A 27507-nucleotide genomic window follows, 5' to 3' on the forward strand; every position below is an offset into this window, starting at 1 on the left:
GATTGAGAGCACGAAAAAGGCTGAGTGCTTTCATTAAAGATGTTTTGTCTGTCTCATGCTTCTTCCACTATTTACAGAAATCATGTTCTATTTAAAATATTTTTTCAAGCAAATACAACCAAATCTGTCTGTACAAAACTGTTTAACAAACAGAATTGCTTTAAGTCTACACCCCACTGTTTTATTTTCCTTTGCACGTAAAGAATAATAGAAGACAGGAATTTTGAAGAAATCTGCCCTGTTAGTATGTTCCCCACGGAGAAAGACAAAACCTACTTAACTACAAGAAATTATTCACATCTTCTACAATTTCTGTGCAGACTGCTGCAACTGCTGTTGCTACAAAATAATCTAAACATTAATGCTATATTCACAGTTGTCTTCAACCAAAATAAATGAATAAATTACACATTGGTATAAGGTACTTGATGTATTAACAATTAAAACATTTTAACATTAAAGTATTTTTTGCAAGGTTGTAATGAGATAACATGTTTCATTTCAATAAAGCTATTAAAAACAAACAAACACCACCCCATATGTTTAAAAGACACTGGTACATATAATATTCAACCTTCTCCTCTAGAAACAAATCTGAAAATCAAATGCTCCCTTCCTTCCATTTCTTAATTGGTGGTATTGAGTATACCTCTCTCACTGTTATTTAGCGAGGTCCAGCTGGGGAACCAAAATATTTTCAAAGCAGGTCCCATAAGAAAAACAACTCCTAAATTACTTAGCTCCTACCCAAAGTTACAGAGCAAAGAATGAAACTGAGGATAAAAAAACCATTTAAATTGTAGAAGGGCATGAGTCACTCATGATGTATTTAAAATCAGTTATTACTGATCTATTTTAAGACCAGATGCTTTGCCTGCAGCTCCCACTTTATTACCAGAGCAATACAAGTTGGTCTTTTTCATTAGGATGAAAAGGCTAGACTCCTGTTTTCAGACAATTAACAAAAGTTAGCAAAGACCTTTTAGCATTGGAGAGATACAGTGGAAAAAAGTAATCCTAACAGTTAAATTTTACAAAAGTTTCAAGAAATATTAAGGCAGGGAACTCTGAGAAAAATTCTATTCAAATCCGATTACGTATATCAGATTTGAAATAATCCAATTACATTTTATTTTAGGACATGATATTCCAATTTATTTTACTTGCCACCAAACTTCAATATGGGGAAATGCAATTTTTCTCTTGCTTTTCTTCTAAAAAGCTATACAGAATAGGATGAAAAGCTATATTGAAAAGCTTTGCTCCTTAAATTTTATTTTACTTTAATGGATTATTTTTAAAATGCAATCTTATCTGACAGCAGTTACAAGACTGACTAAATTCCCCTTTCATAATCACCTCCATACATACTCAAAATTCCTGATATATCCAATGAACATTTTATGCAAATGAAGTAAAGCAAGAGGACTCTTACCCACTAAGCAACTGTTCCATGTTTTTGTTCTGTTTCTCTAATCATTACACCTGTTTAAAAGTACTAAGATGATGCCTAAATCATCTCAGGAGATAATTATTACGAGCATCATGAAACGTTATACCTTAATGCATTTAAAATCAAATATTGCAACTAAAGGCAACAGGACATAATGAAGATAATTCAACTTTTTACAATAATACTTATTTTTCAGTATATCATTTGTTTACCACCTCAATGACATTTAATATTCTTCCTCATTTCCTCAACATTCCTATAATCTCTAGATGTCTCTGCTCCAGAGCACCCAAGATCTACTGACACATCTCCACACTTGCTGAACTTTGAGTCAGGTTTTTTTTTAATAAAACTATTTTTAGCACGTGTAATACTAGTAAGTTAAACCACAGGTAATTAGAATTTTAATGTATGCTTCTCAATGGAGACAAATCACAACAGCTCCACCTCCAGTACCAGCTGTTTGTAAAGAGTTATCTGGCTTCACATGGGCAGCTGGTCATTCTGTCAAAAAGCTAAGAGAAAAAGCCAGTTAAAAAGATGACCATCTTTTCCTGCACAGTCTAGTGGGGATACTGGAAGATTAAGGAAAGAACAGTCGATGGAACTTTGCTATACAGTGTACGAATGCTGAAAGATTTCTACAATGTGAATTGCTTTTGCTGTTTTAAAATGTGCAATTTCCCAGGTTCTCTGCTGTTCTACAAGGTTTATTTTATCCTCCTACAGAAAAAAACCCCAAATCAACAATTCTCCATCTCTTTCCTTCCCTCTTCCATTCTTCTTATGGCACCCAGAGCAGAGCAACTTCAATAAGAGATCTGGAATATTTGCTCCCATAATAATTTCAAATTTCAGCTGCTTTGAAACTGGAAGGATGCCAGCCAGTTTAGACAGACTATCCAAGACATTGTAAGCAAATTAGTCTTTTCTCTAGAAGAGCTTTAAGAAACATTCAATTTATTTAATTACAGCATTCTGCTTTGTAAGCTAATAACGAATGGGTTTGGATAGGTGGTAGCACTGAAATTTTGCTCTAATTTAAGCAACAGAAATCAATTACTTGGAATTGAAGTAGTAAATCTTTCACTTGATCCATCTTTCTACATAAAAGCCTCCGGATTTTAATGTATCCTTTGGTGGCTTTATGTGTTATCTTCTGGTTTATTTGCACACCGGGATGTGCACAGTTTCGGTTCAGATGCTCTGTTGAGGCTTTACAGAAGCACAAGAGGCAGCCGCTGCAGAGATTCTGCTTTGGGATTTACTCCAACCTCCCCATTTCCTGGAAAACACAGCTCAGTGTTTCACATAACAGAGAGCACTTATATTTCATTTAGATAGGAAAGACAATGAGTGGTAGTGAGACAATGTATGTAGTTAGCCACAGCAGAGGACAAAAAGTTGGTTTATTTTTGGCCTGGTAGTAATTGGCCATATACTCAATTATCAGAGCATGAAGGTAACATCAATTGCTGTGTTAGCTTCCAGAATAGGTACTAAAAAAATGCCAATAAATTCATCTTACTTATACTATAAAACATACATTTAGATCAACAAAAGGCAGACTTATCTACCTTTCTGTATATGTCCTTGATAACATTTATGCTGCTCTTCCACTCCATTAAATTTAATACAACTTTTCTGAGGCCTTTTGCAAGATTTCTTCAAAGGAATATAACTTCCTTTGAGGAAGTACTATTCAGTACCTCTTTAATATCCATTTTTTGAATTATCAGTAAAATCTAGCCAAGGCAACACAGTCTGTGATAATATCTCCAGGAGCTTAAAAGATGGTATTTTAGCCTCTTCGTTTAAATGTCCTTCACATTTTTCTTGCAGAACTCCTTCGACATCATGTTATGACCAAAAGAAGCCACTGATGAACACAAATTAATGCCAAACATAAAGAAAGATCTTATTGTAATTAAAGCAATTAGCTAGTATTCAAGTTTTTAAGGGCCACTTTCATTAACAGAAGAAACCCATTATAAGGTGTCCTACTCTCTGATGTAACAAACAGGATTTCAAAGGACACACAGAAGTCCTGGCTTCAGAACCCAGCAGGGTCTCTCCAGACAGCTATTCCACATGCCAAGTTTCTCCACAGGCAGCAGAGAGTTCTATGGCTTTCCCTCCAGTCCATCTTGCACAGATTCCAAAAGTGCTTTCAGACTCTTTTTGCCTCATCAGCTAATTGACTTTCCCACTGGCAACACAGCATCATAGAATCATCTAGGTTGGAAAAGGCCTTTCAGATCATCAAGTCCAACTGTTAACACAGCACTGCCAAGTTCACCACTAAACCATGTCCCCAAGTGTCACATCTACATGTCTTTTAAATCCCTCCAGGGACAGTGAGTCAGCCACTGTGTTGGACAGCCTGTTCCAATGCTTCATACCCCTTTTCATGGAGGAAGTTTTCCTAGCATAAAACCTAAACCTCCCTGGTGCAACTTGAGGCCTTTCTTCTTGTACTGTCGCTTATTACTTGACAGAAAAGACAGACCTCCACCACACTTCAGCCTCCTGTCAGGTAGTTCTAGAGAGCAGTAAGGTCCCCCCTTGAGTCTCCTTTTCTCCAGATTAAGAAAACCCAGTCCCCTCAACCACTCCTCACAAAATCTGTGCTCAGCCACACTATTTCTGGCACAGACCAGGATGCCATTGGCCTTCTTGGCCACCTGGGCATGCTCTGGGTCATGTTTAGCTGCTGTTGACCAGCACCCCCAGGTCTTTTCCCACTGGGCAGCTTTCCAGCCACTCTGCCCCCAGCCTGTAGTGTTGCCTGAGATTGTTGTGTCCCAAGGGCAGGACCCAGCACTTGGCCTTGCTGAACCTCAGACCATTGGCCTTGAGCCATCGATCCAGCCTGTCCAGATCCCTCTGCAGAGCCTTTCTGCCCTTCAGCAGATCAACTCTCCCACTCCACTTGGTGTCATCTGCAAGCTTACTGAGGGTGCAGTTCTGATGCTCCACTTTCTAAAGTAACTTAGGATTGTTCCACATATGAACTTTGGGAAGTAGCTCCTAGTTTAACCTAGTTCACTACAGAGTAGTACCAAAATTCATCATGAAAAGGCAACTTGGATCTCTAGCAATCTAAATTCTGTACTGCCCCAGACTTGCAACAAAAACTCTCAGCAAATAAAAGAGGAATCCCCATTCACAGAGGGCAGAATGAAGGAGATGTAATCATGAATTACTGCCATCTTTGCCTTGCCTTCCCCTGCTGCAAAGTGAAAACATTCTGCATCCTCAAAACACTGTGCTGAGCTGGCATGGAGCCAGCTTTCTTCCCTGTGGTTCTCTGCTGTAAATTAATTCCCTGACCTGCAGTGCACAGCATTTTCATTCCACTCTGTCCACAGTCTTAGATAACAGGCAGTTTCTCAGAATGACCTATTTGATCCATACGAGCAAGTGGAAACACATGAAAAAACTTGTTAACATGGGAAACTACAATTTACAACTACAGTACTAAACACTACTGGGATCATTTTTTTCAAAGAAAAAATATCTTACAATATTAATTACTCCCTACATAAGATCAAACATGAAACACAGATAGGAAATAAAATTCCTGTTAGTTGATGGAGTTGTACTGATGGCTTGACTTACAGTCAAGCATTTAATATTTTCTAGTCATCATGCTAATTATTCTATAGTGACCAAAAGTTTCCCAACAATGATGAAGAAAAGCTGCTAAACAGACAAGATTTAAAAAGATGCAATTAATTATTTTATTTTCTGATTAGAAATGTTTAATTCTGCACATTTGTCTTCTACCCAACTATAACATTCCATTGGTCACTTGACATTACTGGGTGGGAAAAGGTAAATTTAAAATCTCTATTTTTGGCCCAAGTCTAACAGACTAAAATCAACTCTTCTGATACTTATAGGTTATTTAGTGTACTTAGAACAATTACATTCAAATTCGTTTCCTTCATTTATATTGAAGTATGGTGAAAACATATGAAAGGGTTGACAAGTCTGCCTGTCTGTGAAATAAATGTTACAAGCTTTCACTCAACGGCACACCCAAATAGCAAACAAGTACCTGACACCGTGTGAAGATGTCAGGCAGCACAGAGAAGACATCTGCTGGAGCAATGCAACTCACACAAATAATCATTACTAAGAGTAATGAAATGACAAATGGTGCAATCAGTTATAAACCAACTGAACTGGAGATGAAACTCTAGAGGAAAACCACCCAAATTTACAAGCTCTATTATGACAGATAAAAAGTACAGTAGAAATGTGCATTGTCTCTGATTAAAGCTTAATCTTGACATCATCACTTTAGAGAGGTTTTCCTGAGTTTCACTTTCTTTATTAAACTGGCACTGTCCCCACCTAAATTAAATTAGAAGACATTGCATAAAAAAGAATAATTTTCTTTGAACAAGGTTTAGCTCACTCTCCTGTCAGTCAACTGCCTAATCCTTCTGGTACAAATTTCTGCCTTTCCTACATCTGCATAAAGTCTCTTAAATATAGAACTTAGGAGAATTTTTCTTGAGTCCACCAGTTCTATTTCAGAAAAAGCCTCAGAAACAGATACAATTCAGAAAACGAGCATGCTTCCCTCCTCACCACAGATCAATGAGTAACGTCCAAGTGTTCCCACACAACTGAATGGGTTGGAGAATCTGCTTTTTGTTTTTACCTGTTCCCTCTACTCTTAAAAAATATCTTTGTCTGCTAGAGTTTCTAAACTTTGGGAACATGAAAGTTTCTTTCAGTCAAGTTCTTCCCTTGATCTCAACAATTACCTTGCTGCCTCCTTCACTGAACTCTACTAACAACTAATACAATGTTTTGAGAGATGCAATTTAAGCAGGCAAGAAAGACTTGGCCATTACTTTAGCTAAAAGTATTCCTGGTTCAATCCACACTGTTTAACCTCTATATCAGATAACAAAATAACATCAGGAATAGATTCTGGCTAACTTCTAACCAATCATTAGGCTTCAGAATCCGCAGGGAGTTTCCTACAGTTTTGGCTAATTTGTCTCCTTTAATGAGATCTATTTCTGCCTAATTCTACAAGAAAACGTTCTTCAGTGGACAGATGCAATCAAACATGAAAACACGGCACCTCTGAACTGCCTCATTGTTCACACTGATTATGGTACATACTCCCAGTTTGCTCTTGTCAAGAATGTTAATGATACAATTAGTATTTCTCAGATAACTCATTGCCAATCCACTACAGCACTGTCCTCTGAGTTCTTTAACAGCTCTTCACAGATACCTTTTTCATCAAGGGATGCCCATCGACGCTGACTTTCTTTGTAAAAATTGCTTCTCTTCAGCAAGGATACAATTCAGATAAAGCACTGAATGAAAGGGCATATTATTTTCCCCTAGGGATTCCTTATTCTCATACCACTTAAAACTTACCAGATAATAGGAGACACCTTCAGATAAGTTTCTTTTACACTTGAAACATAAAGCCACTTTTCATCACAGACGGGCGTCAGGTCAATCTGCAGTGTCAGCATCTGGCAGCAAGGCCAATTTGAGAACTCAGCCCCTTATCTCACTTTCTTTGCAGCTTCTGTCCTACCTCTGGGCTGTCACAGGCTGTGTCACCAGCACTCTGAGCTTACTTTGTACCAGGGGTACGTGGGAATGGTTTCAGTGCAGCGATCCACAGCAACCCAGGTCATTTCACTGCTCAAGTTCACAGAATGGAACGTCTGCAAAGACGTGCATCAGTACACCAAAGACCTGCATCAGTACAGCTGAAGAAGTGTTTCCCAGAGGTACAAAGCTGACCAGCTTAAACTGGCCATGGATAAGGATCTATAAATCCACTGATCTCTCAGAGCTGTGCTTTGAGGGATGCCATGCTTAAGTGTGGGAACAGGAACAAGAATAATGTAAATTTGGAATGAAAAACTTTTAGACTGATGCTGCCGAAAGACCATGGAATAATGCCTAAGGAACTATGCGTGATAACACAGAAACACACATTTGAACAGGTTGGGGTTTTTTTATAAAATCAAAATTTATTTATCTTGATTGCCCATACTCAACTACATACCCAAGCAATAAAGTTAAGAGATTTACTGAAACTAAAATGTTTATAACATTGCTACCGACTGCCCAAGGGCTTGCTTGAATCAAAGACTGGGCAATCCACATGCACAGCTGCTGAGGCTATCATAGGACTGTAACCAAAACCACTCAAATTTACATGAATATTTTCTTCTGAAATCACTCTATGCATTTCCATTAATACAGTTATAAAACCCAGCACTGGTAATACAAAGCACTGGTAGATTTAAAAGCCTTTATCTACTAGGAGAGAAAGAACACAGCATTAAATACGAATGAAAAACCTGATTTCACTAATTACAGAATTGAGTAATGCTGAAATTATGCAGCTATAAACAAAAGACAAAGAAAGGTCAATGTGAAATTATATCACCAATTACATCCAACAAGAGTTCAACTCAAAACTGCAGAGCCAAAATCTTTGGAGACTTTTATTCTATGATTGTTCAAGCCTCTAATCGTTTCTACTGTCTCTGTATTCTAAATGAATGATTTAAGGTTCTCCTAAAAATTTACATCAAGAAAATGTTGCTTTTCTTGTTGAGGAATCCCCTCATAATTTCCTTTTCTCAATTATAAAATATGTTTTACTTCTGGTCTCTTATTTGCATAGCGGAATAAGCCAGACAACCACAAATATATTATTAATTAGATCTACTGAGAAAAGTCATATCAGCTACAGGGTTAATTTATTTTAGTCAAATTTGCAAAATCCCTATGGAGGACAATAGTGCAAAGGCTGCCACTGAGGCCAGAGGTTCGTACCAATGTGTGAAAATTGCAAATACTTTTAGATCCCAGTTATCACATCAATCAAAAGCAGATATGACTCTGCAAGCCTGCTAGAACTCATCCTTATTTATGTCTGCATCATACCTAAAAAAAAAACCAAACAAAAACCCCATCCCCAAAAAAAGACTTTCTATCAGTATCAGAGCAATTCTAAAGCCAAAATTACAAGAGCTTACATCAAGAAGGCCACTCAGCTCAGTGCCTCAGTTGCACAAATCAATTCAACAAGCTTTGCAGCCTGGAGATGATCATCACTTAACACTGCTACATGAACTATTACACTGTTTTATTATGAGCACTATGTAAGTGGAAGAGCAACAACTTTAACAGTAGTTACAGATACTCCAGGGCAATTGAGAAATCAAGGAATACAAGTAACTGTTGCTTGGTATTTGTGTAAGTAATCTTCAGGCACAGAAACCTTGAGAACTCCAGTGAACTGAAAATGTGTTCTCAGGGCAAGAATTTATATTGTATGCATCGTATGGCAGTATCAAGAGCACTACATCTTTTTAATTAAATTCTGAAATACAGAACAAAGAGCAGTATCAGCATGTAAGAAAGCAGTCGGCTTCATTTGCTTCGCAGTGCGAAGAACCGCGTACTTGGGTAATACTGCTGCTGTCCAAAGTGTTGAAAAAATAGCACTTATGGAAATCCAGTAGAAGAGAACAGGTGATATGAGCAAAAAGGTAAGCTTTCTTAACCAACAGCACATTTTCTGTGTAATTCATTTCACACAAGTACATATTTTCCAAAGCCTTTAAAATGGGAACTTTTCATGTGTGCAAGTAGTGCAAAAGCACACAGGAGCAAAGCCTACCATCTGCAGCCTGCTCTCCAGCATCAAAGTTGTCCTTATCACAAGCTGTTTTCATATCAATCATTTCAAACTTCTTTGAAGTAAAACCAGCTTGCTAATACACGTATACTTTCAAAAATGAATATTTTTTGTATTTACTGTCTTAAAGCCTGCATTATTTTTCACCAAGAACACTGTGCAGCAACGACCTAACACAAATTCTTTTCCAAAGTGTAAGATGGAGGCAGAAGACAGCCAGTGCATCTCAACACCAGAAAAGGAACTTGGAGTTATGACTGAAGTATCTAAGCTTCTCCTTCTCTCTGTCTAATTATAAAGTTGCAATGACTGAACAAGCTACCCTAAAGGGTAACAATTTACTTTCTTGCCATCACCTTGAACTTCAGCCATTCAACTAGTAGTTTACTGTTAAATTATACACTAATAGTAACAATAGGGCAGTCTGAAATTATTCTATTCTCTCAAACTCCTAAATATTTTGTAATCCCTCCTTGTAATATGTAGAACTCCTAGCTGTGTCCAATGTTTAATATATGTAGATAAACATTTAAAGGTCTTTATCTAAAGGTGCAGCACGAGGAACCATCAAGAGCTCGAAGTCTTGGCCCAGTCCCAGAGATATATCAACATTGGCAAAACATGGTGGAACAATTCCCATGACTGGTGTGCCATGATGGATGGTTACAGGCTCTCCAGGAGGGATAGGCAGGGCAGGTGAGGCAGGGGTAGTGTTGTAGTGATGGAGGGGCTGGAATGAATGTAGCTTGCAGTTGGCAATGGCACAGTTGAGAGCCTCTGGGTAAGGATTAAGGGACAAGCAAATGATGAGGATGTTGTCCTGGGAGGATGAGAGGGGAGACCTCATTGTGGTCTACAGCTTCCTCATGAGAGGAAGTGGAGGGGCAGGCACTGATCTCTTCTCTGTGGTGACCAGCGATAGAACCAGAGAGAACAGCATGAAGCTGTGTCAGGAAAGGTTTAGGACAGATATTAGGGAAAGGTTCTTCATCTAGAGGATGGTTGGACACTGGAAAAGCTCCCCAGGGAAGTGGTCACAGCAACAAGCCTGTCAGAATTCAAGAAGTGTATGGACAATGCTCTCAGGCACATGGTGTGACTCTTGGGGGTGCGCTGTGGAGGGCAAGGAGTCGGTCTTTCTTCTATGATCCTTGTGGGTCCCCTCCAACTCAGGATATTCCATTCTATGATCCTATGATTTTGGTTATTGAAAACTTCCTTATGATGACCTGACACGAGAAAACAATGTTGCACAGTACTCCACAAAATATTCTTCATAATAATCCATTATTATGAATTTAATTATTTCACATTAAAAAACAGCCTTCAACTTTCAAGTAGGGTAAGGTCACAATGAAAATTAAATTCCACTGCCAAGAACTGTCTTAAAAAAATTAATAACTTGCCTTCTTATCATACTTCTCCAGCATTAACAAAAACTAAAAGGGAATTTCTTATATGATTAAGTGAAAACCTTCTAACAGAAGAAAACAGACTTAATCCCCAAGTACAGAAACATCACCAAAAAAATAATTTGCACGTATTGTTAATCTTGCTAACGTGGTGCTATCATGAGCATATGGAGGAAAGAAGGTAAACTGCAGCATATTTAAGTCATGAGACTACATAAACAATTCAGTGGCTGATACTAGAATTTATCCTTTGCAACAGTAAAAAAAAAAATTAATTAAAATCTAGCTAATCACGCTAGGGCAGAGCTGACAGCAATCCTCTGATGGTACTGCTGAAGAATGTGGAAGAACTATAAAGTTCTTGACAGTCAAACACGTCACATTACGTTTATTCCTACAGAACTGGATCTGGTATAGTCTCATACTTCACAAATGCTAAAAAAAGTCAGGCTTAAAATGACCTGGGCTCAGTTGTCCTGATTTAGCCTTCAAATGCTCTGGGAATTACACCAGTGTGTCTCAGGTCCACCATGTCAATATTGAATCAAGGTACCAACATGTAAATTATTCTTAAAGTAAAAAGTATGATCTAGGGCAGGTAATCATGCATTAAGAAATGAAAAATCTTATTTTTTAAAACAGAATTCTAGAAGACTTTAATACCACAGAAATCAAGAGCCTTCTATAGCTGGGTTCTCTCTCACAAAGAATAAAATGCTGTATTTGTTAATTTGAATAAAACTTGTGACCAAAAAAAATTACTGTTCTAATTGAAGTACAGATAAAATATTAATTTTGCTCTCCTGTTCTCACCTCATGGTTTATACGGATGATTACCTCATTTTCCACCAGAACCAGTGGTTTTCCATACAAGTTTGCATGCAATGAATGTGGTCATCCTGAGCAAACAGTACAGTTTAATCTTGCATCACATTCCTTTTAGTAACAACCGATGGCTTCCCCAGCATGCACCATTTAACATAATATAATCACATCCCTTTTTTTACTGATAAAAAATTAATTGTGTTTTGTATACAAAGATAAGTTCCCTTTTCATTATTTAGCAACTTGTCAATCTAGCTTCAGTTTCACCCTTGTGCATTATTGATTACCACCTGTGTTGTCATTTCATGCTACATCAATTTTTATTTATTTTTAAATATATATAATAAAAAAATTCAAATGTCACACACTGAAGAGCCTTTCCATTTCCCACTACAACATGCTCTATGACAGAATTCACTTCAGCTCAGTCATGGTTGTCCTCCACTGCTGGCATTTTGCAAAACCTACAACAATTTCAGCGTTGTATGTAGTGGTGTTGTGTTAAAAGTCTTGTTTCTTTGGGGTTAGGTTTCTGTGGGGGTTTTGGTTGTTGTTGGGTTTGGTTTTTTTAATTAAAAAAAAATAATACACCACGTACATGGTGCAAGCTGAGGTGAAAGACAACTGGACTGCTTTTCCAGTATCAAGCTGAAATTGGTAACCATCTCCTAAAGTGACCCATTATCAAACACGATCACTGCTTCAACGAGACACTAAACAGTATCATACAAAGAGCTTTTTCCCCTTCTAGACTTGTCTTATCCATCCATCTCCATCTTCCAAAAGCAAATAACATTTCTAAGCTTTTAAGATACACAAAAAGTGCATTTCAAAGATGAAGCGTATATATTTTCTTTTTACATTAAAACTTTGATTTTGATTGAACAAGGTCAAGTGCAAGGTCCTGCCCTGTGTTGGGGAAATCCTCAATATCAATATGGACTGGGCAATGAGTGGATTGAGACCAGTCCTGCAAAACAGGACCCGGAGGTATTGGTGGATGAAAAACTGAAGGGCAAAGCTTTGTTTCATTGACATTCTTATCTCAACTTATTTCATACTGATGCTTTCAGTTGTCAAATTGAACTTGGAGAAATCTGGAGAAAAGTCTGGTTGAAACAGCATTTTTTATAATATTCACCATGTATTTTACATTTTATATGGCTACAGAAATTGAGACAGACAAGGGACAACACAGCACAGATATGTGAAGCTTTCTCTAAGGGCTCCAACTCCTCAGCAACGTTTACTTGTGCTATGACAGAGAATGAGCTTCAGAATTATAGGCATCTGCTTTCCACCACTATATGGAGGAGTGACCTATACAAGAAGCAGTCCACTATATGCTACATTTTAAAGCCTAAGATTAAAGCAAACTGAAACTGCTAATAGCTGACTTGAAAATGGTGGGCTGCCAATTGCAGTAGTTCAAGAGGTGCTTTCCAAGCAGGCATGTAACAGGAAAGGAGTGAAGTCAGTATAATATGCTACAAGTCAATGCAGTGTCCATCACTCCTACCAGTGAGCCAGAAACACTCATGTTTCACAAATATTATAAATTCCTCATTTTACTATTCTGTGGTACAGTGCAATGGGCAGCACAGCCGGGAAAGTCTATGGTTTGCTTCAGGTCAGTGCCCTGATGGGGTAAATTCCTTCCCTGTGCACTGCAGCAGATCAAATTACACATTGCTGAGATACAATCTGCAGGAATAATGTTGATAAAACCTTGCTGGGAACTGACTCATATGCTATTCTGAGACCTCACTACTGTACACAAAGAAGTAATTCCCAGTGTACTGAAGCAGCAAGCAAGTACTGTGATCCTGAAAACATTTTCACAATGCAAAGTACTTATGCTTAGGTTCATTACCTATAAAGTCCTAACAAATCTCTGAGTTAAAAACACAGGGTTTTGGTTTTTTTCTCTTTACTCTTAAACAAAACCAATCAAGTTCTGCAACACATAACAATAAACCTAACCCCATTTAGATAGCTGAGAAATTGTTTTAAACCAGTTTATCAGCTCAACTAACAAAATATTAATCAATGTGAAAACAGCAGTGGTCAAAGCAAATTACTTTAGGCAATGATCACAAATGCATAAGTGAATTATTCAAAAGGGTACATGAAGCACCATCACTTTTTATGAAATTCAATACCATGTGATGTTGCGAGTAGCACAGAAAGGACACCTTATTATACCACTAATACAAAAAAATACTGCAATGATTTGTGTTGTAGGGAAAAAAACCCATCAGATGAACCAGCACTGCATATTACTCGAGATGCACTAATGCAGAGACATTTTGCTTAAGGAAAACACGAAGTACTTTCCTTCTATTATCATCAGTCAAGTTCAATAAACCAGTATGACATTCTACCTACCTTTTGTTCTTTTAAGAAAAAGTTACACAGCTTTTCATCATGCATCTTTGCACACTTTAGTTCTTAATTTTAAATGAAACCACTAGAGAAAGAAGTGTTTTATTCCGTTGAATAGGTATTAACTACACAATAAATGCAAGATACTGTATTGATAGATATGTTATGCTCTTATAATATTTTACCACTGACATACAAAAATCAAAGCAAAACCAGGGACGTAATTTTTATAATAGGCTACTGTAACTGGAAAACAGTGTTACATGACATTATTGTGAAAACGGAAAGTAAAGCTTTGAAAACCATTACCCTGATTCTTACTCATACATACATACTACAGAGCATCCTGTTGTACAGTCAACCCACAGCATTTGAAATCCAAGTAGCAAGACCTTCAGAAATTCTGAAATATTAATTTAACTGTTAACAGTGTGATTCTTATCAGCAAATAGTGCTAAGACAAAACAGTGTAAGACAGCTTTCAGAATTGCAAGTTTCTTTACTAAGGAAGTATCAACAGTCTTCAAGACTGAAGTTCTCTGCACATCCCATGGGAATACCACAAGGCACCATACCTTCAATTTGCCTTGACTAATACTGCCAGTTTTGTTAAGATAGAAAACATTAAATATGTCCACTATAAAGCACTACATTCTTTAGGCAGAGACATGCTTGTTTGTCTGAATCTGTTCACACACTATAATAAACTAGGAGATCTTTAACACTACTATTGTAAGTTGAAGATAGAGGCAAAGTTATAAAACTTAGCTCTTCAGATACGGTTAAGACTCAGCATAATATCCACCGCCTCTCCAAAAAGAATTCCAGTTTGTAAGACTTGTTGGTCTTTAAAAGAAAAAAAAAAAATCACACTAATTTAAAGACATTTCCTTTCTCTAGTTGATAAGATAAAATTTCATAATAATAAAATTTAATAATAATAATCACCATCGTCTGTTAATCCAGTAGACATTATGAGTAAATCACTCGAAAATAAGCAACCCAGGAACAATGAATTTCAAAACCAGATGCAAAGACAGAAGGACACGGGATTTTAGAAGTCTTTGTCCCTAGAAAACATTAAAATCTGATGGAAATACTATGCCTCTCAACTTCATGGAGGTAAAAATTAGGAATGATCTGGAAAACCTAATAATACATGAAAAACAAGGACGCAACAGGAAAAGAAGTAATACAAAGACTGGGAGTCTGGTTAACTATGTTTTGTGGTCACAAGACACTTCTCAGAAGCTTTTCTTGAAGAGTCAGAAGTGCACATCTCTAAATAAAGAGGTCTCAGAATTGCCTGACTGTTGTTGGAGACATCAGAGTTATTGCACAATGCAGCTGCTACCCTACTTTCACATGCACAACCTTCCACTACAACCATTCTGATCCCAGGCCTGGTTGTTTGTTCTCTGTTGTTCTCAAACTCCACCATACCTTAGGCTAAAACCAATTTGTCCTGCTACCATGCAATATTTGATTAGCAAATACTTACATTCTGAATCCTTATTAAGATACTGTTCCTTCTCTTATTTGGCATTTACAGGACAAATTCTTAAAAGAAAAAACCCCAGACCATTGCTTTTACACAAAATGCTACAAAACAGCATAAATCCTAATTAGCAAAGTTGTTTTGGACATGACATTTGACGATGATCTGACCTATTCTGCAGAACTTCGAAAACGACAAATTACAGAAATAGCTACACGACAAAAAAAAAAAATCTCCATCTTTTCTTTCAGATCTAGCAACAGATTGCTGCCACTAAAACAATCTGTTTGACAAATGAAATTACCAGACATCAGAAGGTAATAAGAGTCACAAGGTGGTGAGTCACTATAGAGCAAGTCAAGCGAACTGACCAAGATGCTCTCAGTCTGCATTTCTCACAGTCCTACAGGTGAAACATTCAGAGAAGTTACTTTTTGAAGAGAACAGCTCCTCAGGTCTGTCTATCCTATGAGAAACAAATCAGAAAGCCCGTGCACCTGCACAGAAACAGGGAATCAACTGTCATCGTCAGGGATAAAACAACCAACAAGGAGACTGTCTTGCATGATGATATTTTTCATCTACCCTGTCATGGTTTGAGATACCCCCAAATCTAATTCCCTAGTCTAAACCTCCTCCTACATCTCAACTTAGTGTAAGATGTGTTTTCCAGACAATCACACGGACTCAAAATGGGGAAAAGGGAGTATATTACAATGACTGTACACATAAATAAATACTGCAATACATTATATACAATATTAATTATCTCTATCATGACATAAGTATTTACAATGGATCAAATCTCTTCTCCCCTCCAAATAAAAGTCCAGAAGGGAAGAAGGACAGATCCCTTCTAACTCTCAGGGCAGCAGCTTCTTCAGAGTAGCAGTCTCTCTCTCATGCATGCAGCTGTTGTTGGATCTCTGCCAGCACACACGAGGGGATATCCAAGCCTTCGGCCACTCATCTTCCAAGCGAGGGTCTTCTCTTCTGTGGACTGCGTAGCAGGGACAAGCTCGCGTCACCACGTCATACCACAAAGCTCAGGGGTCTTCGTGGCAGTCCCTTTCCTCAGGGGATTCAAATTCCCCTTTGCAGAGCTTCTGTGCCCTGCTTCAAGATGGTTGCGAGATTCTTTGTAGCTTGCATCAAGGGAGGGCCTCAAGGTCAACCCCCACACACCGTCCTGGCTGAGCTCTCAGGACGACCAAGCTTCTTGGCTCACTTACTCCATCTAGGACTTCTAATCAGTAAGAGTCCACCACCCCGACTTAAGAGGGGTCTCAAAGGAGTCCGGGGTTTTTTTGGTTCAGTTCTTACCCCAACTCTCTCTGTAGAGTTAGTTCTGCTCTCATCTGCTGCTGTTGGTTCTCTCTTGGCTCTCTGTCTCCTTCCAGGAGTTCTCTCTGTGTGCTGCATGTCTCTGTTGCTTCGTCTTATCTCTTCTGGCTCTGTGCCACCGTTTCTCCGGTCAGTGCTGGTCTGTCGCTACTCCTGTTGCTGCCCACGGTGGAGAGAAAACTCCCAGCCTTCATAGTTACAGACACATAGTCCAGCTTAACACTGTTTCTGAGTTTCTATGACCCCAGCCGGGGGCTGGGGGGCCATGGCCCCCCCAGAGGGGCTCTTGCCCCTTCAGTTCATGGTTTCAGAACATGGCTACTTCTTCTACAACTACTACAACTACAACTCTTCTCTTCCGTTTGGTTGTGACATGTTTATATTTTGCAGAAGCACTCATTGGACAAAACTCTAGGGCCACCACCCCCTGGGGTTTTACCATTTTCAACTGCAGGGGAAAAACTTGATTCAAACCACTACAACCCTTATTATCAGAAAAGAAAACCTTTCCTGAAAAAGGCAGTCTGGAAAGAATTTGACAAGAAAGTTTGTGGAATGTCCATTACTGGAGGTTTCTAAGAACAGGTCAGACAAATATTTGGGAAGGGTGATTTACACAGAGTTGACCCATCACACAGAGGACTCAAGTCAATGACCTTTCAAGGTCACTCTCACCCGTATGTTTTTCCGTCCAAGTCACTGCATTTTGACTCTTACTAAACTTACGGCTTCCAGTTTGGTAAACCCTTAAACTCCACATTTTTCTCTAGGGACAGTACAGTAGGAACCTGTGAAGATATTCAAAGTTGACAGAAGTATTAAAATTGTTTCTGACATAACAATACATTGACTGTCAACTCTTTCTCTGTAAGTGCTCTTCAAAAAGCTGCACTTTTAAAAGTTAGTTTTCCTGCAAGCAAGCACACAGCACCTGACTATTTTCCTTTTTAACAGGCTCAGCTAACCTAATGTGAACATTTCCTACAAATGATCAGGGCACTTATCTTGAAACTCATCTTAATATGATTAGTGATGAAATTTTTCCACATAATGAAGTTTGGTACATTTTATTAGTAATAACAGGAAGAAATTCTAGTAAGGGTGAATCAAAATACATTTTTTACACTTGACTGCACAATTTTTAACTTGGTGGAGATGTTAATGAATCTTTATTACTATGGTCTTTCCACTTATAATTGTCCTGAGGTGACTGCAAAAGTTTACTTTTTGTGCAGAAAACCTCTTATCACCTGCGCATGGTGTACTCTGTACTTGAACCTACTTTGGTTTAAAGGGGTTTTCTTGGGAGTGACTGGGAGAGAAAATATCAAAGCATTCGTGCAAATACTAATGTACCACAAAAGTAGTTTCTACTTCTAAAAATGAGAATTTGATTACTGAAAATCTTGACGCAGAATAGCATAGAGTGTGATAGGAGAAGTTATATTTTCTCAACAGTTTTTCAATTTCTGAATACTTTTTTCTTAGTAAATGGTCATAGTTTAACCTGACAGGCAGCCAAACACCACACAGTCCTTTATCACTCCCCTCGCCCCAAGAGAATGGGGGAAAGAATTGATAAAAAAAGGATAAAATTCATGGGTTGAGATAAAGGCAGTTTAACAGGATAGAAGAAGAAAAAATGATAATAAACAAAACAAGGGATACACAATGCCATTGCTCACCACCTGCTGACCGATGCCCAGACAAGTCCTGTGCAGTAGCCCCCAGCCAGCTTTCCCCCTAAATTTACACACTGAGCATGGTCTGGGATACCTCTCTGGTCACTTGGGGTCAGTTGTCCTGGTTGTGTCTCCTCACAAATTTTTGTGCCTCCCCCACCTACACACTGGCAAGGCAGTATGAGAAGCTGAAGAGTCCCTGACCACTGCTTAGCAACAACTAAAACATCAGCGAGTTACCAACACTATTCTCACCCTTAATCCAAAACACAGCTACTGGGAAGAAAATTAACTCTATCCCAGCCAAAACAGGGACATAATTTCATGGTTTTGTGATTGGATTTATTCTGAGAGCTAGATTTAACTTAATTGGTCTTTGCACTCTCTGGTTCTTCTCCCTTCAAGTCTGGCTCGAAGCATAGCCATATTTCACTAAGTGGCCTCAGGAATCTTTTTTTAGGTATTATACAATGGAAACTTTGAGACAGATTGATACTTTTGTATTACTTTACAGATAAAAACCCTCTTTTGCTTGGTTTCTTGGTAGCTTCTCTCATCTTCAATACTATCTACATGAAGCAGAGAACATTCTTTCCAAAACAATAGAAAATCTATCAGCTATCTTAATGTCGTTCATTTATTAATGGAAAACTATCAGATTCATGAGATATGAAACCTGAGCAGCTACAAATGACACGGTTATTTTTTGCTGCTTGAAATTTTGAAATACTTCTCATGTCCTAGTAAGCCCTGTATACTTATTTTATATAAAGGAAACAAAGTTTTTATTGTGTGTTCTTATTCAAGGAAAGCATCAACACTCTTAAATGAGATGTAATAAGTTTAATTTATGGACAGTGTTTTCAAAAATATACCCTTTAAAGTAAGGACAGGCATGTATCTGCCAAAGGTTCCTTTTGGAAGTTCATTTATTAAAAATTAATATGATAGGTAATAGTGTACATTAGATGCACATACAAATGTTAATGAAATCAGGAAGGTGCCATTTTGATTACCTGACAAGAGCGAAACTGGTTGACCAGCAGTGTACATCTCTGTGGGTCTTTTCTTCCATCCAAACTGTCCAGTTCAGCTGCTACTTGATTTAGTTCCTCATCAGCATAGTAGAACTGAGCAAGGAGCTGTGGGTCTGTTCTCTGTATTGGAGACATAGACAATATTACATTATTTTTGCAAAAAACCCCACGCACTTCAGCTGGTTGTATTTATTGTGATTTCTTTTAACATTTAAGCCATATTGTGGCAACATGGAAAAGAATGATCTTGAGATATTTAGCCACACTTTGAAACTTTTTCTACCTCAGAGAAAAAAAAAGTTTCACATAACAAACCTGGGACATTACTCAACCCCTGGTAATCTCCGAAACTAGCCTGGTATTCTCACTACTTGTGGCATAATTATCTGGAGGAGTAAACAACTGAATCACAAGTTTTGTTTATTAAACAAAAGTAGACTTCAGTTGCTTTCCAAGTAAAAACAAAGCAATCATTCCCTCCCAAATCTACCAAAAAATGGAATAATCTCTCAAACAATGTGGTAACCTTGGCAGCATGATGAACAGTGCTACCTGGTCAGAATCCCCACTTTGAGGATCACAAGAATGAAGCCACAGAAGGGAAAGGTACTGGATCTACCAGGGTCAATTAGATGGCAAGACTTCACAAAACAAATAATATGACTAAACAAGGCATTACAGAGAGAAAACTATGCCGCAGGTCTTTCAAGAGGCAAAGAACAGAATTATCAAAACGGATTTTTGGCCACACTAAGACAAAAAAGAAATTATAACAGAAAGAACAGAAGAATAAAGGAATGCCTCCTCAAAAATATTGAGAAATATTAATAATAATGGTTTACACCACAGAAGGATTTTTAAATATTAACAGCTAGCAATTCTGATGCTTATGAAAGCTTTAATCAAAATATTTTAAAAATAAGGGATTAGTGTGTGTGAAAGCATGAGATAAGAATTTTAACTGTTCAAAGAGAGTAGAGATACAAGTGGGAGGAGAGAGGGAGTAGCTTTTTGTAGATGTCACCAACTTGGTGAAAGATTCACGGGCTGCGATAAACACAACCTCTTATTATTCTAAAGAAGTAGTCAGTATGACATACAAGATTTGTGGGACATGTGTATAAAATGAAAACAGTTTTTAATCACAGTGTAAGAAACATTAAGACTACGCTAACTGTAGACTGGGAATTAGAATTCGTTGTCTCTAGATGAAAGAAAAAAATGCCCGATACAACAGAAAACAAATAGCTGTAAAGTATCTGAAATTGATTCTTAATGCACTGAAGAATGAAACAATTAAAAAATGCTTTTAAGAAAGACTAGCCTAGGCATAGAAACAGTAAAAACAAAGGCCAAGCTACATGAAAACAATTCATGGCACCTCAAATATTGGGGAAAAAAAATAACATAGGTAAGAACTTCCAGGTAAAGAAAACTGATGGGTAAAGTCAAAACATTGATTTTATAAGCTAAAGAAACAGAAAAAGCATAGAAATTACCAAGAAGCATCACATTTTAAATGACAACTAGTGAAGATAAACAAGATAAGCATATTAGAGCACAACATGTACCAACAGAAACAAGTGCAATACAGTGAAGAAATTAGTCAACAGCAAACCAGAAGATAATATCACTTGAAAAGACATCAGCACCAAGTGCAACAAATGGCAAAGGACAATAAAACTGAGGGTATAATGACGATGTATATGCTGTGAACCATAATCTTTCCAATCTGAAATACAACACATTGTTAACCTCCATATTTTAGTCTCTAGAATACAGACCCCCACAGAGGAATCCTTTCAGGCATTCACAGTACATGAGTATTTAAACCTGCACAGCTATTTAGTCCCTAAAAAGGACCTTTTGAAGAGCACAGTAAATATCCTCCACACTTGACAGGATCAAGGGGTTAATCAATGCAAGCATTTTATTGCCGTAGGACTCATGGAAAAGGTTTAGTCTTACAAGTGATGCTACATATGGCCTCAGAGTTATGAGTTGAATTGGTTCTCAGTCAGCGATTTAATGAGACAACAACAATCCTCCCTGACAACAGAGGCACCCATTCCTGTTCCTATATGCCTTACTTGTATGTGAATGTAGAGAATTTACACCTTTAACACTGTTGTGAGCCATCACACTGCCTAGCAGCTTCCTACAGCACTACTTTACACCCCCGAAATTCTGAGGCAAGTCAGAAATGAAACATCTTTTCAGGCAGCTGAAATGTAGTAATGAAAGTGGTAGGGGTTTTTTTTTATTTTTTTTTTCTTTAATTGGTAACTGCCTATAAAATAGAGAGTCTTTTCACTCAAGCTTCTTCCTCTTAATCTGTTCAACATTGTCTTTTATTAAGCAGCTTCAGTACCATAAGTACAAGTTGTCAAAAATCTACAGTCTTGAAAAATGTCTTCACTATAGCCTTGGTGTAAAGGTACCCAGGGAGAAGGATAAAGCTTGTGATATATGGTCAGGGAAACAAACAAAATTCAAAATGAATGATAATAACAGGGAGAGTCTATAGTTGAATTACTAAATTTAATGTTGTTTACTTCTGTATTTATACAGTCAGGCATTAATGCCTAAACCATTTCTTTAAACATTCCCTGCCCAATTATTTTTATTATTTCTGAATTTTACATTTTCCTTCAGCATTTATCCACAACCATTAAAACCTTCCATACAAGGTTATTAATCAAAGATGCAGGATTTTGTGTGTGGAATTGTGGCAAAGCATGACTGTTGATTTATAAGCACCTAAATTGCACTGCAGAAGCAAAATAAGGCAATTTATTAAGACTAGTCTCAAGCAAAACAAGTAAGCCTGAGATACTTAGCTCCCACGTGGCTGATTTTTTCAATTAGAGAAACAGAAGTTTTAATTGAGTTCTCTCAACTGTGTTATGTTTGGTGTGGATTAGTAGCGTGATCTTTGATTAATTGTGTCAATCATACGTGGTCCCTGGCAAGCTGAAACTGCATGCAACTCTAAATCTCTTCAGAGGGGGTCATTTAAAGCAAAAACTACAACTTCATAAATTCAATTTAATCCAATTGGTAGCAGAAAATAGGAGATACAGGAGTCATGTTCCATGCCAATTTCTACTTTCAGTTTATGCAAAATATAGTTCAACTAATTTCATCCAAATTCCTTACTATTCTTTGACAGAATAGGAATTAGAAAATCTCATTCATAGTTGCTCAAATTAATAGACATAATTTGAAAGCACCTAACAGAGAACTGACCACTTATCTGGGTAGTTTGTTTAAGGAAATAATCACATTAATCATCGAATTAACACATCTAATTTCTTGTTTTGCTTTACTAGACTGCAACTTCTACACACTGCTCATTTTGCCTTTTTCAACTACCACATTGAGTATTTGCACTACCTTTTATTTGCCTATTTCTGTATCCACTGACTGCCCCTTTAAACATATCAAAACTGTAGGTTGCACATATGGCTTTGGGATTTTGGGGGAGAATTTTTGTTGGGTTGTGTGGAAGTTTTTCTTATGCGGTTATATTGTTGTCTGTTATCATCCCAACACCCTCCTGAGTATGAGCTATAAATGCACCCTGCACTTCTTCTAACACCTCTTTATATTCTGTATCTAACATTCAAAGGGATTCAGCCCAACCCGTGGCCCAGGTTATCCCGTGTATCTCTACTGCCAGCACAGAATTTACCACACCACTGGAGAATATTCTCCACAGATTTGAAAACATCACTTTGTATGTGGGTCATAACTTACTCTCCCCATTTGTACCATGTCCATCGACTATCACTCCAGTCAGTACAAAGACAGGAATCACCAACCCATAATAATTAAAGAAAAAACCAACCAACCAACATAATAACACACTTTGCCATGTCATATAATACATCTCTTTTTTTCATTACTGATCACTCTCTGAATATGTATTTTAAGGATTTTTACATTTTATTAAGTACCACTCACTAGGTCAGATACCGAAGATGCCTGCCTGCCATCCACAAGGTCTATATAAAATTGTCCCATGAAAAAGTTGTATTAACTATTGAACTGGTTACATTCTGGCTTTGCCCATGGAGTTCTATCAATGAACAGTGACTAGAATTAGGTTAGTTCAATTTGTTGCATAATGAATCCTGATCTGATTTTTCAAATAGGACTGTAAGAAAATGTTAAGAAGAAAACATCTTTATATTAAGAGACCTGTTAGATACAGGTTATTAGAAAAACAACAGGTTTATAAAATTATTTATTGCATGTTATCAGAAGAAAAGATGCTATTCTCACATCTTGTAAACAAGTTGGTAGACCAAAACCAGAAATTGTCACTAAAAAATTGTGACAACTAACCGGGAGAGGAAGAATTCTAGCACAGATTTCCCAACGTAGGACAAAGACCAAAAATATACTACCAATGAGAAGCCAGGGTGCTGACAGAACAATCTCAAACCACAGAGTAATTCTGGAATTTAAGAATCACCTTGAAAAATCACATTTCCAGAAACAAGGGTAGTTCTCAAGGAGATTTCCTCCTTTTGAAACAAAATCACAAGCACCTTTTGCATGATTTTTCACAGCGGCTTTCAAATATCAATACTGTCTCTATTTGAGGAACATAAAGTGTGCGTCATCTTATAAACGTAACTGATAGCAGCCCATAATTTGAACAATAAAGGCAACATTTCCCCCAGGTTTCTGTGATCCTTTGTACAGAAGCAGAAATATTGTACAGGCTTTTTCTTCTACTGAGATCCCAGCGGGAATGGAGTCACCACCACCACCACAAAACGAAAACATGATCATCCTAAATAAGCCAAAGAACAGAGTTGAGCAATGGAACCATGCAGATGAGCGAGATCGCAGCTAGTGATAGCACTATCTTCTGATGCCTGTCAGTTGTCCTCTGGAAAATAATAGTCATCATTTTTGAATTGCTGATCTAAAGGCTTCAGAAAAATAACTAACCCTCAACCCTGTTTGAAATAAAATCCATGGACCCTGGATGAAAGGCTCCAGATCTCCCTTTGCTCGCTGGCACTTTTCCAGCACTAAGCATTTTTGTCTCACCCACACGCTCAGAAACCCTGACTTGATCGCCATGGAAAGAAACTATACAGAAAAGCATTAATTATATGCCTTTGCTGATGGTAAATTCAGATTGCTTTTTGACAAGGGAACAAAGTAAACCCACATCCACTGCGTAACTTTTCAAGTAGTACTTGGTAAAAGGTGCATTTTACGCAAATACATGTATTTTATTACCCATTCTATGAAATGCCTTCACAATCACGGGACAATATTTGGTGACAGCCCACGTGCGATACTTTTAACTGCTGCAGGGCCTCATGACACAACCTTTAACCCTTAAGGTTAAATTGCCTGCTTACCCATTCCTATTCTGCTACAGCTCTAACAGCTGAAAAGTTTTACAGAAAGGCCATCACACTCACATCAGTGGAACTGTCTTGCATCTACACAGCTTCCCTTATTCTCCCTTTGGTAAGGGAAAGGTGTTTTTAGAAGCGTGGACAGTAAGGAGTTAATGCACTGCTATGTCTCAAACACTGATGACCACTCAAATGGTCAAGAATAGAACAGGATGCGCCTGGAAATGGGGGCTGTACAAAGCTAGGGTAGCACCTTTCTGGAGCCAGTTTTCCTGTTTAGGTCCATGGGGACCACATAAAATACAGTGCAAGAGCACAAGTGGGGTCAAGGAGTGGGCAAGACCAACCAAGAGGGGGTTCAAGGCCACCAAGAACCCCAAAGCACCTCCTGACTCTTTTTGGGAACTCTCCATCAGAAATATGTGCATGCCCCATAGCACTGCATCAGATACAAAGAATTCCCTCCCTTGCAAGGGATCCAGGCATCCCCATGCCAACTTTAATGTATATAACCTGATGAACTTTTTATTTCACAGGCCCTGCTCCAAGAGATGAAGACTGCGATCGCCACTACAGCAAAACAGCAATGATCAAGTCACATCAATGGATTCATGGGTGGTGATACCTTTCCTCTCCACTACCTAATTTTATCCTTTCCTTCTCTCTTTTCCTTCCATGTTTTCTTCATGGTATTTTTATACTTTTATAGAAAAGAACCAAAATGCCCACATACCTCCTTTCCGCTGCAATTAAACTGTTTTAAAATAAGTCTGCCTCATACATACCCTGGTTATTCAGTGTTGTTTTACTCTAATTCACCCAAGGGTTTCATTAACAGCAATCTCACCCTGCCTCAGAGGTGGGTTGTAACAGTGGTATTAGTGTCTCTATTACTGAAGGCCCGGTTGTTCTCAGTCTAAATCTGCTGCCTACTATATTTTCGGGGAAAGTAAAGAAGCACAGGATCAATCTCAAAATTTCCATTCCCTAAAATAAGTGCTGGCATTATCAGACAGTCCCAAATATGAACAACTACTGCACAACACAGAAATCAGGAAAGAGACTTCCCAAGTGGAAGCACATCCCCCTTAGGATGGGAATTCAGAAAAGCTACAGGTTAGGAACTTGCTTCTACTCTGAGGTGTACAGAGAACGCTGCTTCTGTTTTGAAAAACAAGTCATTGTACAGGTTGACAACGTGCTCTGTGCACAAGGCAGAATTAGGTCCTTAAGCAATTTAAATAAAGCCACTGATGAGGCAACTCAGTGTTTTTAAAGCTTACAAATGATATTGCACGTAAGTAGTTTCGAGCTAATTAAACGTAACTAAGACTTACACAACACTATTGGAAGGAAAAAAATTTTTGTTCAAAAGTGATAGGATTTAGGCACAAAGTCCAAAGTTTATTCATTGCCAGTGTGAAGAAGTAACATGCTTACAGTGACAGAAACTTAGCCAACTGAAAACTTTCTACACCAGTCACAGCTGCAACAGTAGGTTTAACTGGCACACAACACATTCCAAAGATTTAAGGTATTTCTTCAGAAAGGGACACCAGCAAGTTGTTACATCTGTTATTTTTCACCTCACACGTAAGGAAGTGTATTCATATCCTTCCTTTGGACAGGCCCTTTGAATTTTTCATTGATTTCCAAATGTTGATAAATAGCAAGAAGAAACAATCATTCTCTAACAGGCAGGTGAGTCAAAACTTCTGACAGGTAAATGCCAAAATCTTTAGCAGCAAAAATACTTGTTCATATCAAGTGAAAGAGGAACTCTGCTGCTCCAAGAACACAGTCGCTTTGGAGGGGGTTGTTTGGTTTTGGGTTTTTATTTAGTTTGGGGGGTTTTTTTCCATTTAATCTACTGTCTATATGAAGTGCTATCTGTTAAAGAAAAAAAAGGAAAAAAATTTCCTCAGTCATATTTTTGTACAATGCAATTAAGTCTTAAATTGGTGTTGCTCATGCATTAAAAAAAAAAAAGGACTCAAAGACAACAATCGGTAATTGATCACGAGGATACGTAAAAAACAAGTACCGTGAAAAAAAGCTACAGCCTGGCTAAAGCTTTGCCAGCTGCTCTGTGTTTATCCACAGAATACCATTACACAGGCAAGAAAGGCAGGTGAACAGCTTGTTAACACAATAAAATACTAGCAGCACCTTAAGCAAGAAAAACCCCAAAACAACAACAACCAAAACCACCAAAGAACCCCAGTGAGATAATGATTTATTGGACAACAAAATTCAGGGGAAGTGAGTTTTTCCAATTTCCCCTACACTGGGTATAATTCCAACCCTCTAAAAGCAAAATCTGATAACAGTAATGCTGAACTAGAATTCCAAATATTTGAGACTGTCATGCAGTTGGTTTTCACTCACGACAGATTAAGTCAGTATACAGAGTTTCTATTTTTGAGTGTTTATAATACTAATCTAGAAAAGCATGTGCTCAAATCCATATTTTCTGGGGGAAGCACATAAGCATATGCTGAATACATATTAGTGAAGCTTTTGGACATGTACTCTGTGCAACAGGAGTGCCCTGCAGCTGAACCACAGCTTTGATTTCTAGGAAAGACAGACAGACTGCAGGAGAGAAAGGGGTTTTGCTGCACTGAAGTGATGGAGTAGCCAGTTCTTGCACGTGAAGAGTGGGTAACCTGCAAGGCTGCCTCCTCGTCTAGCCTATGGCAGGCTATTTTTAATTAGCAAGAAATCGACCTTCTCCAAATTGGATGTTTTGCTTGTGATGGCAACTGGTGAGTGACCT

The 27507-nt window shown here is 38.0% G+C and overlaps 1 protein-coding gene across 5 annotated transcripts in view; it reads right to left on the bottom strand.

Moving 5' to 3' along the window:
- The window catches only part of ZFYVE28 (zinc finger FYVE-type containing 28), a 153135-nt gene that overhangs the window by 64010 nt on the left and 61618 nt on the right, over positions 1-27507 (bottom strand). For all 5 annotated transcript variants that reach the window (XM_027662660.1, XM_027662662.1, XM_027662661.1 and 2 more), the window contains exon 2: positions 19321-19461. In XM_027662660.1, the coding sequence (XP_027518461.1) occupies positions 19321-19461 (141 nt within the window). The remainder of the gene's footprint in view (positions 1-19320; positions 19462-27507) is intronic.

This window comes from Corapipo altera, unplaced genomic scaffold, assembly GCF_003945725.1.
Source record: "Corapipo altera isolate COAL_440 unplaced genomic scaffold, ASM394572v1 95, whole genome shotgun sequence".
In the NCBI taxonomy this organism is placed as follows: Eukaryota; Metazoa; Chordata; class Aves; order Passeriformes; family Pipridae; genus Corapipo; species Corapipo altera.